At 45.5% G+C, this 16,868-nt stretch overlaps 1 protein-coding gene across 1 annotated transcript in view; it reads right to left on the bottom strand.

Annotated features, from left to right (window-relative positions):
* Positions 1 to 6,745: 6,745 nt before the first annotated feature.
* WDR97 (WD repeat domain 97) overlaps positions 6,746 to 16,868 on the bottom strand; it is a 54,775-nt gene continuing 44,652 nt past the window's right edge. The window contains exons 22-26 of the mRNA XM_074275614.1: positions 16,193 to 16,424; positions 15,192 to 15,236; positions 10,734 to 11,884; positions 7,396 to 7,463; positions 6,746 to 7,174 (exon numbers count right to left, since the gene is read on the bottom strand). Coding sequence (XP_074131715.1) covers positions 6,972 to 7,174; positions 7,396 to 7,463; positions 10,734 to 11,884; positions 15,192 to 15,236; positions 16,193 to 16,424 — 1,699 coding nt within the window. The 3' untranslated portion in view covers positions 6,746 to 6,971. The remainder of the gene's footprint in view (positions 7,175 to 7,395; positions 7,464 to 10,733; positions 11,885 to 15,191; positions 15,237 to 16,192; positions 16,425 to 16,868) is intronic.

Below are 16,868 nucleotides of genomic sequence, written 5' to 3'. Positions count from 1 at the left end.
ACTGAGGTTGTCTGGACAGTGACAAGGTGAGAATTCAGGTTTTCTGGACAATTACAAGGTGAGAACTCAGGTTGACTTGATAGAAGGAGCAAGCCCATTGGCTGAAGTGGTTCTTCCCAGAAGCCCTTGCATTATCCCACGCCCATTCTCTGGGAGGATAAAGAGGACAGCACTCCAGGAAGAGAAGAAGACTCTGAATTGCATCAGGCTTGACGGGGCTCTCTGCAGGAAGGGAAGTCACTTCTTTGGACAAGAGTTAACAGCAACTGCCTGGAGACAACGGTTCATTACAGGAAGAAGAATCTGTCGGAGAGATTTGAGTAGAAGACACAGCAGATCTCTTCCCAGAGAGCGATCCAGCAGCTTCTAGAGACAACAGCTCGTTACACGATAGTATAAAATATTTGGGAATATATCTACCAAAGGAGAGTCAGGAATTATATGAGCAAAATTACAAAACACTTGCCACAAAAATAAAGTCAGATTTAAATAATTGGAAAGACATTAAGTGCTCTTGGATAGGCCAAGGGAATATAATTAAGATGACAATACTCCCTAAACTAATTTATTTATTTAGTGCTATACCAATCAGAATCCCAAGAAACTATTTTAATGACCTAGAAAAAAATAACAACAGAATTCATATGGAAGAACAAAAGGTCGAGAATTTCAAGGGAAGTAATGCCTATTCTGTTTTTAAGATGTTTTTCTCCCATAATTTTTATACTTTCTTTACCAAGCTGTTTCTTTTTTTCTCTTTTTAAAATGCATTTTCTTTTGGGATTATACATGTACATCCATTTTTTCCATATTTTCATATGACTCATGTTGGGAGATAAAAATCGGAACAAACCACGAGATAGAAAAAAAAGTGAAAATAATATGTTTTGATCCACATTCAGTTTCTATCGTTTTCTCTCTGGATGTGGATGGCATTTTCCATCCAAAGTGTTGCTTCTTTTTTCCCCAGGATTTTCTTGCATCATTTTAATTTCTTTCCCAACTTTTCCTCTGCTTATTTTTAAAATTCTTTTTTGAGCTCTTTCAGGAATTTTTTGACCTATGACCAATTTACACTTTTTTGTAGCTGTTTCAACTTTATCTTCTAAGTGTATGTCTTGATTTTCCCTATTACTATAGTAACTTTATAGTCAAAGATTATTTTTTGATTTGGTTTGGTTTGGTTTAGTTACTTTCCAGCTTATTTCTTGACTTTTAACTTTAGAGTTGGGCTCTGCTTTGTCAGAGAAAGGGGAGGAAGAGAAGCGGGTAATGTCCCAAGCTTTGGATTTTTCTGTGCTGCCCTTTTCCCAGGAAGTTCAGGAGGTCTGAAAGTTTTCAGTCCTTTTAACGTGGTGTGACAGAGATAAAGGTGTGGTCACTGCTCTTCTGGTCTGTACTCTGTTCTTTACACAGGAAAGGGTTCCTGGAATTGTGGCCTTGTTCCTTGAGTGACCATCCTGGCACTGTAACTAAGCATGCTGCCAGATCAGCATCCAATGTTGTCAGGGTCCTGGAAGTCTCTTTTTGACCAGTTGTCTCCCCCTTATCCTTCTGAGGCTCAGAGATCCCAAAGATGCTGCTGCTGCTGCCAGCATCCTAACATGTCTTAGGTTGATTAAAAGTCTCATCTTGACCTTTTGTTGACTCTATCTCCTTAACCCACTCCCTACCTCCCTCTGGAGTTTATATATACACACACACATATATATATATATCATACCAAATCATTGATATATAAATCTATCTATATCTATCTATCTATTGGTTTTCTACTTTTTTTGTCCATTTCCAATAAGAATTAAATTTATATAAATTTAAAAGAGACTCAATAAGGTTAAATTGTTTACATATCTATATGGGAAAATGATGTAACTTCTAAGAACTATCATTATTAGGATTATTAAAAAGATTCTACATAAAAGGAGATAATTATTTTGGGTGATGTGAAAAATAATGGATGGGTGAGAAAGAGGAATGTCTTGCGAGGAGGAGAAATGGAGAAAAGAATGAGAAATATTATCTCATGTTAAAAAAGGCATGCAAGAGTTTTTATCATTGAGGGAAAAATACAAAGGATGGGCAATGCTTGAATCTCACATTAATTTAAGTTGATTCAAAGAGATAAAAAATATATACACACTCAAGTGGTTACAGAAATCTATCTTACCCAACAAAGAAGTGGAGAAAAGGGGGATAAGAAGTGGAATGTATATTAAAAAAAAAAAAAAAGTAGTCATTAGAAACAGTATAGACTTTAAAAGAGAGACCAAGTAGATAGAGAAGGAGGAGGATTAACAGAAGATGATCATCATAACAGAAGTCATCATAACTGTGAATGTGAATAGGATGAACTCATGCATCAAATGGCAATAAACAGAAGAATGGATTAGAAAGCAGAAATCAGCAATATATTGTTTTTAAGACTTGAAACAGAGATACACACAGTTAAAGGGTTGGAGAGGAATCTATTTTGCATAAGCTGAAGTGCAAAAGGCAAGAGCAACAATCATGATTCTCAGACAAAGCTAAAACAAAAAGAGATGAGAACATCTTGCTGAAAAGCACCATGGGAAATGAAGTAATATCAGTATTAAACATTTTTGCATCAAATGACAAAGCTAGCAATATTCACAAATAGCAAATTCAAAAATTTAAATGAATCATAGGAAGAGACAGTAAACCTGTACTAGTGAGGGACCTAAATTTTTTCCTCTCAAAGCTGTTAGGATTACTAAGTGAGAACTCAGGTTTTCTGGACAATTACAAGGTGAGAACTCAGGTTGACTTGATAGAGGGGGCAAGCTCATTGGCTGGGGTGGTTCTTCCCAGGAGCCCTTGCATTATCCCACGCCCATTCTCTGGGAGGATAAAAGACACAGCACTGGGCGCAGAGAGCAGATCGGCCTGGAGAAGGATAAGAGCTGGAGGAGATTCAGAGCCAGGATTCAAAGGAGAAGACTCTGAATTGCATCAGGCTTGACGGGGCTCTCTGCAGGAAGGGAAGTCACTTCTATGGACAAGAGTTAACAGCAACTGCCTGGAGACAACGGTTCGTTACAGGAAGAAGAATCTGTCGGAGAGATTTGAGTAGAAGACACAGCAGATCTCTTCCCAGAGAGTGATCCGGCAGCTTCTGGAGACGACAGCTCGCTATAATTGGCGCCCAACGTGGGGCAAGGACATTTGCTTATCCTGACAAGAAGAGCTAGACCAGACCTTCGCACAAAGCTAAATTAATGATAAAAATAAGTCAAGAAATTAAGAGGAATGAAATATTTTAAAAATTAGCTATGATAGATGTCTGGAGAAATTCAAATGGAAAGAGAATGGAGCATATCTTTTTCTAAGCTGTATATGTCACCTTCACAAAAAATTGACTACATATTAACCAAATGCATAAAAACAAATATTAAAAGCACCCTTTCCAGATTATAATAGCTATTATAATCAATAAAGGGCTATGGAAAATAGATAAAAAGTTATTGAAAACTAAGTAATCTAATCCAAAAGAATGAGTGAGTCAAAGAACAAATCACAGAAACAATCAATAATACTGTTGAAAAGAATGACAAGACAACATACTAAATAAACTTAGAGGGAAATGTTTATCTCTAAATGAAAGAGTAGATTAGTGAATTAGACATGCAACAACAACAAAAAAGCTAGAAAAAGGATAAATTTTAAAACACTCATAATGAAAATTCTGAAAATCAAGGATTAATAAAATTAAAAGCAAAACACACACTCATACTGAACTAATATATAAGACTAGAAGCTGGTTTTAGGAATAAATCAATTGGTTAATTTCATTTGAAAGCAGAAAATCAAATTACCAGTCTCAAAATGAAATGAGCAAATGTACCACCAATGAAGATGAAGTTAAAGAAATTAGAAGTTATTTTCCTCAATTATATGGCAATAAAACTGACAATCTAAGTAAAAAGGATGAATATTTACAATATAAATTGCCCAGATTAACAGAAAAGGAAATAGAATAAATAATCTTACTTTAGAAAAAAAATTACATAAACTATAAATGAACACCCTAAGAAAAATGCTCAGGATCAAATATGTAAACTATTTGGAAAATAGTGCTTTTCAAATTGGGAGCGCAAGAGATATTTTACCTACCAGATCTTTGGAAAAGGAGAAATTTATGACCAAAGAAGAACTAGAGAACATTATGAAATACAAAATGGACAATTTTGAGTGCATAAAATTAAAAAGGTTTTGCACAAACAAAACCAACACAAAGGGGAAGCACAAAGCTGGGAAAAATTTTTACAGCCAGTGTTTCTAATAAAGGCCTCACTTCCAAAATATATACAGTACTGTGTCAAATTTTTAAGAATAAAAGTCATTCCTCAATTGTTAAATGGTCAAAGGATATGAACAATTTTCAGATGAAGAAATTGTCATATAAAAATGCTCTATTAAACAAATGCAAATTAAAACAACTTGAGGTAACACCTCATCTCAAATTGGATAAGATGACAAGAAAAAATGATAAATATTGGAGGGGATGTGGGAAAACTGGGACTCACTGTATTGCTGTTGGAGTTGTGAAATGATCCAACCATTCTGGAGAGCAATTTGGAACTATGCCCAAAGGGTTATCACACTGTTCATATCCTGTGATCCAGCAGTGTTACTGCTGGGCTTGTATCCCAAAGTGATCTTAAAGGAGGGAAAGGGACCTGTTGCAAAAATGTTTGTGGCAGGCCTCTTTGTAGTGGCCAGAAACTGGAAACTGAGTGGATGCCCATCCGGTGGGAAATGGCTAAATGAGTTATAGTATATGATTGTTCTGTAAGAAATGACCAGCAGGATGATTCCAGAAAGGCCTGGAGAGACTTACAAGTGAAATGAGGACCACCAGGAGATAAATATGCATGACAACATCAAGACTATATGAGGATCAATTCTGATGGACGTGGCTCTCTTCAACAATGAGTTAATCCAAACCAGTTCCACTTGTTGAGTGATGAAGAGAGCCAGCTACATCAGAGAGAGAACTGTGGGAACAGAGTATGGACCACAACATAGCATTCTCACTGTTTTTACTTGCTTGCATTGTGTTTTCTCAGTTTTTCTTTTCCTTCCTTCTTGATCTGATTTTTCTTGTGCAGCAAGATAATATATATATATATTGGATTTAACATGTATTGGGCTACCTGCCATTGCGGGGGAGGGGGGGGGGAATTTGGAACAGAAGGTTTTGCAAGGGTCAGTGTTGGAAAAATTACCCATGCATATGCTTTGTAAATTAAAAAAGACTGGAAAGGCAAAAAGGGTGCAGGTAATGAAGAACTTAGAAAAAAAAAGAAAACTATAGTGATGGGTAATAGAAGTATCTTGTTCCCCAATTTGAGGCATTCTCATTCTGTAAGTAATTGTAGTCTGCTAGACAAGGCCATAATGAAGAGACTTTCCCTCCTGTTATTAGCTGCTTAGCTAGGACTGGGGTTATCACTCAAAGTCTATTTATTTGGTCTGGCTTTTTCCTACCTAAAGTGCTCAAATAAAAAGGCAAAGACATGTTTTTGTGGAAGAGAAGCCCCCCCCAAGCTGCGTTTCCCCCCGCCCCCCCTCCCCCCCCCCCCCCCCCCCCCCCCCCGCCCAAGGCCTGTGAAAACATTTGCTAAGGCAACGAGCTGAAAGCTGTGTACAACAATCTCCCACTGCTTGATTTCTATAAGTTGATAATTTCTATGGCCGGAGGATGATGTTATAACTATCCAAATGGCCCTGGGAAGAAAAAAGGCTCCCCTCCTGCTCTAAGAGCTGAGATGTCACAGGGGAGAGTGTATCCCTCAGGTGGTGGCGGGAGAAACGTTTGGACTTCTGTTCTTTCTGTAGCTTTACGGTGCATGGGGAGAAGGAACAACAGATTGGGGGGTTCTAGCTGGAACCCTGCAGGGGAGATGTAGCCGCGTCCTGCGAGAATGATCTAGAGCCAAATAGTTATCCCGAGCGGGGTAAACAAGAGATTCTTCTGCTGGAGTATTTGGCCCTCATGGGTAGATCCGATTGGAGTCCAAGGCAAAAATGTCTCTGATCATACTTTGCAGAATTGTAAAGCTCATTTGAATTAACTGGGTACAATGATCTCAGAGAGTTGGACCGGCTCTGGAGTATCTGAAGAACCGCCACATCAGAAGAGAGATTGGGCTTCCTCTGTCCCGGAACACGGAATTAGGAGCATGAAAAAATGTAAGTTAGAGAAACGTGTATGTAATATATGGGAACACTTATGTATCTATACAAGAGAAAGATAACACGAGGAAGGGGAGTCTCCCTAACGCTAACGGATCCAGGTAGAGTGAGACACGGGGGGATGGGCTCCCCATCACTGAAGCGGGAGGGGCGCGGGGGGAATTCTCGCCCGGCCTGCGGTCCAGGCAGCGCTGCCCTCCGCAGCCGGCCTGAGGCTCGGTGTTTCCGTGGTTTACAGTGTGGGCCGTTAGAAAAGGCGCTGCAGGCGGGTCGGAGAGCCTGGGCCCGCACCGCCTCCGCTCCTGGGACAAGTGACTTCCTCCCCGGGTGATAAGCGGGCGCTCGGTTTTCTTGTAAGGGCCCGTCCCGGGCCTGACCACGACCGCGTCTGACACCTCGGTCCATCCGGGGGGGACTCGGGGCCTGTGAGCGGGCATGGGTCGGGACGGCCATCGGCCCTGGGCCCCAGCTCCTCCCGCTCCCCACAGGAGCTAGTCCCGGCCGAGAAGTCAGGGCCAGCGTCCGCCTTGGTGCAACATTCCCTTTATTCATCGGCAGTCCGTTTGCCCATCCCTAAGGGGGGCCTTGGACCCGAGGGGGTACTGCCGCGGCCTGGTTGTCGCCAGATCTATCCGCGGTCGGGCCCTCGGAGGGGCCGGGGCCGGCCAGAGTGAGCTGGGCCTGGGCAGGGACCCGTCCGAGTCCGGGTTGGGGGAAGGGAGGGGAGGGGCAGTCGGAAGCCCGGATGGGGCTCATCGATAATTCTCCGGTCGGGCAAGTTTGGGTAGGAAGTAGCGCTGCAAGGAATCCTCCAGGATCAAGGGAGGGAGCGGGCGGGATGCAGGCGGCCAGGACGGGGGGAAGGGAATCGGTTCCACTCGAGGCAGAGGGAGCTTCAGGGAACGAGAAATGTTACCCGTGCGACGGCGAAGCTTCTGGAAATTTCTCGCCTCAGCTAGGGAAGAAATCACATAAGGAAGAACACTGATGAAGATGAAAAGGATCCGGAGGTCTGGGAAGGAGACCCAGCAATTGTGCGGTAAAGGAAGGAGGGCCGGTGTCTGGAGACAGGTTGGAGGAGGTGGCAGGGGGGAAGCTTGAAGGGGAGGTTACTGGGGTGGGAGAGAAAGGCCGGGTAAGGGAGCCGCGTCCCAGCCCGCCGCAGCCCCTACTCACCCAGCGGAGTTACTGTCTGGGGGTCTCCACGCTCCTGCAGTCGGAGGATCTTTCTGCCTTTAGTGGTACTGGGAGAAATGGAGCACGCGTGAGTCTGGCCCGGCCCCGGCCCCTCCCAGAGCACCTTCTCTCTGAGAGGCTTCCCCAGCGCCAGCCGGACCCCGCTGCTGTCCTCCCCCGCAGCCCCAGCCCCTTCCTGCAGACCCCGAACCGCCTCCCAGACTCTTGTCCCCTCTAGTCTCCAGCCCCTTTTAAACGTTCCTTGTTTTCTGGTCCCTGGCCCCTCAGTTGCCCAGAGGGAAGGAAAGGTGAGGACTGTCACCTCTGATCTTGCTGAATATCAGGCTCTCTGGGATTTTACACTGGGGAAGGCCTAGAATTCACTTAGTATAAAGCAGAAGGAAAGGACCTCCACAGAAACGATAAAAATGAGCATGGCCGAATCGCAAAGAGCCGCCATAAAGAGGAGGTGAAGATACTCAATATAGAGAGCACGTGGATACAGAACTTGTTGTAAACTCCCCCCGCCTTCCAGATCGTCAATTTTTTTTCAGTGTTTTGCTATGTTAATTTAAAAAAATTTTTTCTTTCTCAATTTTTAAAAAATTTCTGTTACAAGGTGTGACTGGGAGTGGGGGAGGCCGACAAAAGCTATCCATAAAAATTCACTTTTGAAAACCATCTAGTCCGATCCCCTGGTTTTCTTCTTGAAAAGACTGAAGCTCAGAGAGAGGAAGTGTTTTACCCATGATCAAACAACGGTAGGACCAGGATTCCAGTCCAGGCTCAATGACTTCACATCCAGGACTCTCAGTGTCATGGGAAGAAGAGGGAATTCTCTCCTCAGAGAAACTAATTAGGATTTATTTCTGCTCAGAATATAGATGTTAAAGGGATGATATTGTACAGAGGAAAGACTGATCAACGAAAAGTCAAGTCCTCCTGGCAGGTTATATAGGGAATGGGCACTCTTCATAGCCTGATTTTCACCCAACATGTGAAGGCCTGAGGAAATCTTCTGCCATAAGCAATGAGGGGCTTGTATTTTGTGTGAGATTCCTGACTGCCTGAGGAGCTAGAATTTAATTCTCATACAAAAGATTTTAGACCACCACTTGTTATCTTTCCTGGAAGTAAAGATTGCTGTGAATCACTGGATTGAAGGAACAGAACAGGCTGCTCTGTCTCCACCTCACTGTCATATGTCCCTAAATACATGCTGCCCCTTTATTTTGTATGTGTTCTTTCCTTAGGTGAATGAAATTCTGTGAAGATTGGCTTACTGTGAGATTCTAGCTCACAGAAGGGACTTTGTATTTGGGAAATTTCTATGTTCTCAATGCTAGTTCAGTCAGCTACATTTAGGCAAGGAAAAGATCTAATCCACGTGTTGGAGATTAGCAAACTTTTCTAATCACAATACCTTTGTGATCAATAAAGTCAAAGTGTCAAAGTTCAGACTGTCCAATCACTGCCTCTAAGGTTCCTCTCCCCCTTGGTCTCTGTGAATCTGCCCAGCAACAACAATCTGATACACAGAGACCCAGAGATCGGAAACCTAGATCAGGGTATATATTTTACCAGATGTCCTAAATTGGGCCTGTGCTTGTCACTGGAGGTCTGAGGACCTGCAGGATTGCATGTCTGTGAACAATCAACTAGCTTGGGATTCTTTGAGTGTGTATATTCCTTCTTAGTACCTCACTCATGATCTCACAATTGATGTCTATTGGGTTATGGTTTGTGATTCACTCACTCTGGATCAGGAAGGCAATTGGGGATCCCCAAGGTTTGGAAAGAGGTAGCAGGATTCCTGGAGAAGTGCTCTGAAGGAAACTTAGTAATCAAGGAAATAAATCCTCCAAGTACTCAAAGGATCTCACGACTTGAATTTTGTGAGAGGGAGAAATCAAAATTAATCCAAAGGAAGCAAAACATCTGTTCCCATGGCTATTGTTCACTATTATGGAGCAGACAAAGAAGCCCTCAGAGATATAACTGCTGCTCTCAAACAGACCAAAAAAGGCAGAAAGTACAGTGATGGAGAGCATAATGGTCAACATGGTGGAGCTCATTCTTGTCTCTGAAGTTACAGTTTACTCACCTTCCTACACTCGACAATCCATCTGCATTGGACTGCTTTCTCTCTTTCTCTTTCTTCTTTCTCCATCTTTTGTTCCTCTATAGCTTCATATTGACCACATCCTGTGCCTTAAGGCTCTGCCCCATAGTTTCTCTAGCTTCTTTTAATACTCAGCTCAGATCTCACTTTCCGCATCCCCTCTAGCTGTTGGTACCTTCCCTTCGCAGATTCCCTTCCATCCATTCTTTATATAACCTGTATTTATCTAGTCATTTACATGTTTGTCCTTCAATTAGAATTCAAGTTTCTTGAAGGCAGGGACTACTTTTTCTTTAGGCAGCCAAGTATTGCAATGGCTCTAGATCTGGAGTCAGAGAGACCTGAGTTCAAATCCATCTTCAAATACTTACTAGCTGTATGACTCTGGATGGGCAAGACACTTAACCTCTGTCTGCTTCAGTATTCTCAATTGTTAAAAAGGAGAGGGGGTACTAAAAGCACCTATCTTGCAGAGTTGTTTGGATTAAAATGAGATAATATTTGTAAAAGTGCTTTATAAACCTTGCAGGGCTATAATAAGTGCTATGATCATTAGCAATTATTTATATCTGAAACGCTTAGCACAGTCTCTGGAGCATAATAAATGGCGAATTCTAACTGGTTGACTCAAGTCTGAGGAGGTCACTTGATCCATTAACCTAGTATAAACATCCTCCGGGGGGACTCAAGACCGTCCCTGGATGGAGGAGAAACGGCTTCTTTTACCTCAGAGAACACCTGGCCGGTAGTTGAAAGGTGTTTGGGTGGAAAGTGCTTTATTCTTGACCCCAGAGAGTAGAACTAATAGCAATGGGTGGAAATTAAAGGAAATAAAATCCCAGACGGAAGTCAAGAAAAGCTTCCTGATCCGATTCCTTGGCTCCCTGCACCTAGATGGTGCGGATGGGGCCAGGAATCGGGAACCAAGCCCTCCTTAGCTGGGCAGCCCATGTAAGCTGTCGGTTTCCTCAGTTGGCAAACGGAGACGATACCAGCACCCACCTCCCAGGCTTGTGGCGAGGATCAATGAGAGGAGTTACCTGTCAAACATTTAGCCCACAGATGGCACCCAGTAGGTGCTAACCTTCCCCGAGCGCAAGGGCCCGCCGCTTCAGAAGGGGAGGTCCCCGTCACCGGAGGGGAGGACGAGTGCTCAGAGCCCTCCCCGCCGGCTCGCAGCTTCCCGGAGTGCGCTCCGCGGCGGGGGCCCGCTCACCCGTAGCTGGGGAGCAGCGCGTCCCGAGGCTGCATGACAATGGTGTTGGGCCGGACTTGGCGCAAGGCTGACGGCGTCTTCAGCCTTTCCTTCTGCGCTTGGAGCCGCTGCTCACGCAGGAAGCTGAGAGCGTGGATCGGGGTGATTTCGAACTCAAACTCCTCCTCGGGGAGCGGAACCCTGGAGATGGCGGTCTCCAAGATGGGGTATTTGTATTCCGAGAACGGCAGCCAGCCCGGCAGGAGCGAGGCAGGAGCCGAGTGGCGGGCGAACAATTTCCTTTCTAAGGCCTCGGTCTCGGCCACGGCCCGCGACCACTGGGGCTCGGAGATGGCCCTTTGCAGGGGAGGGGGCTGGCTGACAGAAATGAATCTAAAGGAAGCCGGGGAGATAGCCCTAGAGTCGGGGGGCGTTGGGATTCCAGAGCTGAGGAAAGCCTCGCTGGGACTGCGCAGAAAATGAGGAGAGAAGAAAGGGGAGAAAGGGGTGCGAAAACCCAAAAGCCTGGCGGAGGGCCTGGCGGAGTACTTCAGGGAAGGCTTGAGAGGAGCCTGCAGCAAGGACTTGAGAGAAGCCTGGAGGGAAGACTTGGGAGAAAGCTCGGAAACCTCGGGGAAAGACTCGGGGGAAACCTCCTCCAAAGGCTTGGGGGAAGGTTCGGGGGAAGGACGGGAGGAAGGTTGGGGGGAAGGTTGGGGGGAAGGCTTGGGGGAGAGCCTGGAGTAGAGCCGGGGGAAGACCCTGGGGGAGGGCCTGTGGGAGACCCTGGGAGAAAGCTTTTGGGGAGCCATGGGAGAAAGCTTGGAGGGAGCCTTGGGGGAAATCTGGGGGGAAGTCTCCAGGGAAAGCCTGGGGGAGAGCCTGGGGGAGAGCCTGGGGGAGAGTCTGGGGGAAAGCCTGGGGGAGAGCCTGGGGGAGAGCTCGGGGGAAATCTTAGGGGAAATCTTGGGGGAAACCTCCAAGGAAATCTTGGTGGCAAACTCTAAGGAAGGCCTGGCGGACAGCTCTTCGGAAGGCCTCGGGGAATGCTTGAGGGAAGGCTTGGAGGCTCTCACTGGGTAAAAGGACTTATGCCTTCCCGAGGGCATCATTGTAGACATGAGCTCAGAGAGGCTTTCCTCACTTGGAGACTTCCGGGCACGGCTAGGAATCTGTGGGAGACACGGCAAGTGCAGCAGTGGAGGGGAGCGCAGAGACGAGACAAGGGGGGGGAGGAGGGAGAGCCCCGGGACAGGGGGGCAGCAGGACCGGAGGATCGGGAACAGAGAATGAGAAATGGAAGTGCCAACTTGGGGATAGAAGGCGAAAGGGGGGCTCCAGAGGCAGGGCCGGGGGACGCTGGGAGGATGGAGTCGGGGTAACGGGGCCTGGCACGTGGGCAAAGGGTAACGGGGCAGGGGATTGCAGGGACTGGGACAGAGAGGAGGAGGGAACTGGGAAAGTGGAAGGAGATTGAAGAACAGACAGCGATCCTGGAGAAACACAAGTTCTTCCAAACTGGTGGCCCGGGGACAAGTGGGGAATGGAGAATGGAGGAGCACCGAAGCAGGGAAATGGGGACCGAGTAGATTCGTGGGCAAAGGTGAATGTGCCATCCAGAAATGGCAGCCAGCCCTGCAGGCACAGAGCGGCCAGGGGGTCCCGACACCGTCCCTTGTAGGGGAGGGGGCTGGCCAGAAGGAATCTAGAGGAAGGAGGGGAGGGAGCTCCGCGAAGAATTGTGAACTGGGATGGACGCAGGGAAATGGCCTGTTATGAATCCAGGGGTGGGGAAGAGGGCTTGGGAGGCCAGAACTGGAGCACTGGGGACCGAGGGCGATGCTTAGGGAGGCGGTTGATGACATGTCTAAATGAATGATCATTTCTCATTGATAATAGGGACGCAGAGGGTGTAGGCAGTAAAAACTCTGCAGGAATGGAGACAAGTGGAGACACAGGGGCAGGGAGATGGGGACAGGAGGAACTTAGGGACTGACTGAGGAGAGGAACATAGAGGCTAAGGCAGAGATGACAGGAAAAATTAGGGAGATGGAGGCAGGGGAAATAGCATTGGGCGCTCAGGGACAAAGAAAGCAGGTGTTGTGGCCAGGGGACAAGGGACAGTGAGATTTGGGGTACGATGGCACGGTTCCAAGGGGATTGGGAATAATGGAGTCAGGCAGAGGAATGAGGAATGGGGAGATGAGGAAAGAGCTTGGTACACAAGGGACAGAGACTTGGAGAGACACGCTGGGGAAGAGGACTGTTGTTAAGTTCCACATTAAATGCATAGGAAAAGGAAATGGTATCATGTGGGACACAAGGGCAAGGAGGCAGGGGGGTTGGGTTGTGGAGCAAATGATTAAGGTCAGTGGAAGTTGGATGGAGGAGCAGGGCACGGCATGTTGGGGGCAGAGGGGCAGGGGAGGTTTCAGAATAGGAACGGGGAGTTGGGGACTGAAGGCATTCAGGGTAGGAATAAGGAAGATCGGGGTATGGGAACAAGGAAATCGGGAGTTGGGGGCTGTAAGGGTTAAAAAGCCTCTAGGAGCAAGGAATGCAGTTCAAGGCATGTGGGAGACCTGAGGGATGAGAGGCTCTGAGGCCCAGGCGAGTCCTACGTGGAGGAGGGGCATAGCCCCAAGAGGCGGTGTCTGACTCCAGGTACCACGCCTCCCTCCTTAGTGCTCTCAAAGCCTAGCACGCCTCCCTCCTCCTTCTCGGGCCAATCCCATTATGCCAGGTTCCTAGAGGACCTCCCCCTTCCCCCATATCATCAATGGGGTATAAATATGTGCTATCTCAGAATAAAGTTCTCTTTAGCTTCACCCCTACTTCCCGGTGGTCTGTCTCTGTAGGATCCAGGTTGGTGCCCGAAGATGGGTAACTGTGGCCTAGCCATGCCGTCGACAGACGGGCATTAAGGGTAGATCTAAGGGGAGCTACCAGGTTAGAGTAGTCCATAGGGGTGTAACGGGGGCAAGGAACATGGTCAAGTGGTAGTATAGGAACAGGAGAATGGAGAATAAGAATATAAGGATTAAGGACACAAAGACAAGCAGGAAGGAATATAGAGCAGGAGAAGGTAGAACGCATAAAGGTTCAGGAGTATGGGAGACTGGGGGTATGGAAAAATGAGAAAAATTTCATAGGGCAACCTAGGAACAAGGATTAGGGACCTCAATGGTACAAGGGCAGGAATATGAATGGAATGGGAATCAGGAGACATAGTAGAGGTACTGAGGGACTGGGGACAGTTGAGAAATGGGAAGGGAAAAGAGGAATTGGGGAAATAAGAGAAAAGGTACAGCATACTGAGGATAAATGAATGGGGGATTCGGGATATAAGACCTGGAAATCATAGATTAAAGGTACAAGGTCAAGGAGATGGAGGTTTGGAGGAAGAGAAGCAGGAGAGGGGGTAACTGGAACAAAGAAGCAAAAGGATGGGAACACTGGGGGCTTTGGAGCAGGGATTTGGAAGTGAAAAGGAAAGAAGGTGAGGGGATGAACCTTAGTATCAGGTAACCAGAGATAAAAGGTGGTGACATTGGAGTTACAATGTTAAGACTACAGAGTATTGGGAGGGGGAATATATAGGCAATGGATGGGAAAGAGAGGAGGGGAGATGTGGAACTAGGGGAAAGTACCATTAGGTACCACTAGGGGTAAGGAGTAAGAACCCTGGGTTATTAGGGGCCCTGAGACAAGAAGAGTTGCCATTAGGAGTATGGGGAGCAGGAGTGGGAGATTGAGGATATAGTAGCAGAGAGTAATGGAAGAGGTAGAGATACTAGGATAAGGAAGGTAAGTTTGGGGAATGGCGGAAGAGAATAGTGTATCGGGTTTTGGTCTAGGAATTAAGAGACTAGGGGTACCAGGTCACAGAGATGGAAAGTTGGAGGTTTGGAGGTGTGGAAGCAGGGGAGAGGGTAACTGGAACAATGGGGCAGGAGGATGGAGCCTTGGGGATTTAGAGGCAAGAAATAATGTAGACACTGGGGAATGTAGAGTTGGAGGAATAAAGGAAAGGGGATACAGGGACAGCCAGATCAAGGATGTAAAGCCTAGGAACAGGGATGTGAGATGATGAACATGAAGATGTGAAGAGAATAATTCTGGCAATTAGGGTCCAGGGAATGGACTAGAAGCAATGGAGAAGGAATCTGAGGAATTGGTGCACAAAGATAGAGAGATAGGAATATTGGGGTGCAGGGAGAGAAAATTAGGGAATTATGGAGTTGGGGCACAAGATGGTGGTTACATGAAGGGAGAGGAATGGGTTGGAGGGAAAGGGACAAGAAGATGGAGAATTAGGACCTAAAGCAAGAAAGTAAAGACATTACAGAGAACTAGGAACAAAGGTGATGGAGAAAGAGGAAGGGAGATGAGGAAGTGAACCAGAGTGCAGCGTGTCTCTTGGAAGGAAGGGCAGAAGGTTGAGGAGAGGGTGATACACACATGCTTCTTCTCCCTTACCTCTTTTTGCCAAGAAGCCGCTAGGAAGCTCTTTCGCAGGTAATTCTAAAGAGAGGATGACAGGTCAGAAGGACTGAAACTACTCACAGATCTTCCCTACCCCTCTCCAAAAAGTATCCTTCATAGCCATCAATTGAAAAATGACTGAACAAATTGTATGATTTCACATATATGCCCATATATAAAGCTTTTTATTTTCAAAACACATGCATAGATAGCTTTCAACATTCAAATCTTATGTTCCAAATTTTTCTCCCTCCCTTCTTCCACCCTCTTCCCTAGATGGCAAGTAATCCAATATATGTTAATGTGCAATTCTTCTCTACATATTTATACAGTTATCATGCTGCACAAGAAAAATCAGATCACAAAGGAAAAAAATGAGAAAGAAAAAAAATTGCAAGCAAACAACAACAAAACAGTTGAAAATACTATGTTGTGATCCACACTCAGTCCTCTCTGGGTATAGATGGCTCACTTCATCACATGTGGTATATGATTGTGATGGAATACTTTTGTATTATTTATTTTAAAAAGAGTAGTTTTCCAAAAAACCTGGAAAGACAGGAACTGATGCAAAATGAAGTGAACAGAACCAAGAGAACATTGTACACAGTAACAGCACTACTGTATAATGATCTGCTGTTAATGATTTAGCTATTCCCAGTAATACAAAGACCCAAGACAGTTCTTCAGTTCTGATGGTAAAAAATGCTAAATACCTTCAGAGAAAGAACTAATGGAATCTGAATGTAAAAGGAAGCATAGTTTTTTTTTATTTACTTTATTTTACTTTATTTAATTTTTGAGGATTTTTTGTCCTTTTTTCACATGTGTTATTCACCTTTAACTTTTATTACTTGCCTTTTCAATGATGGGGGAGGGAAGGGAGAATGGGAGAGAATTTGGAACTCAGAATTGTTTGAAAAAAAGCTTAAAGATTAAAAATTGTTTTTAAATGTAATTAGAAAAAATAAAATATCAAAATTTTTAAAAATCACCCAACTCCCACCATTTTCTTCCTCCCCCAGCACCTCTGCTCCTTCCCTCTTTCCCTCCGGGTGACTAACCCTAAGGTTCTTAATCATAAGTTCCAGCTTCTGTCCACATCGCCCTCGAAGGGCCGCCTTGCTGGTTAAATCTTTCCCTTCTGCCCAGGTTACCATTTCCTTGAACAGGAAATTATGGGGGTCCTTCAGGCCCAAATCCTCTAGCATCCTCTTTAGTGCAGGTCTAGGAAGCAAGGGAGAGAACAGAACTGAAGGAGAAGAAATGTTACATGGAAGAGTATGGGAGAGCATGTCTCATCCATGTGGGAGGATGAGTTTGTGGGTGTCTCTCTGTGGGGTGTGTGGAGAGGGGCAGGTATTCTCACATGAGTGTGGAGTCTTATATAAGTGTACACGATCTGACGTAAGTGTATCTGGTCTGACCTAAGTGTACCTGGTCTGACCTAAGTGTACATAGTCTCACCCAAGTGTACCTGGTCTGACCTAAGTGTACCTGGTCTCACCCAAATGTATCTGGTATGACCTAAGTGTACATAGTCTCACCCAAGTGTACATGGTCTGACCTAAGTGTACATGGTCTGACCTAAGTGTACATGGTCTGACCTAAGTGTACTTGGTCTGACCTAAGTGTACATGGTCTGACCTAAGTGTACCTGGTCTGACTTAA

The sequence above is a fragment of the Sminthopsis crassicaudata genome, chromosome 1 (genome assembly GCF_048593235.1).
Source record: "Sminthopsis crassicaudata isolate SCR6 chromosome 1, ASM4859323v1, whole genome shotgun sequence".
NCBI classification, from domain to species: domain Eukaryota; kingdom Metazoa; phylum Chordata; class Mammalia; order Dasyuromorphia; family Dasyuridae; genus Sminthopsis; species Sminthopsis crassicaudata.
Note: the sequence above shows the minus strand (reverse complement) of the source record. Positions and strands in the feature narration are given on the sequence as shown.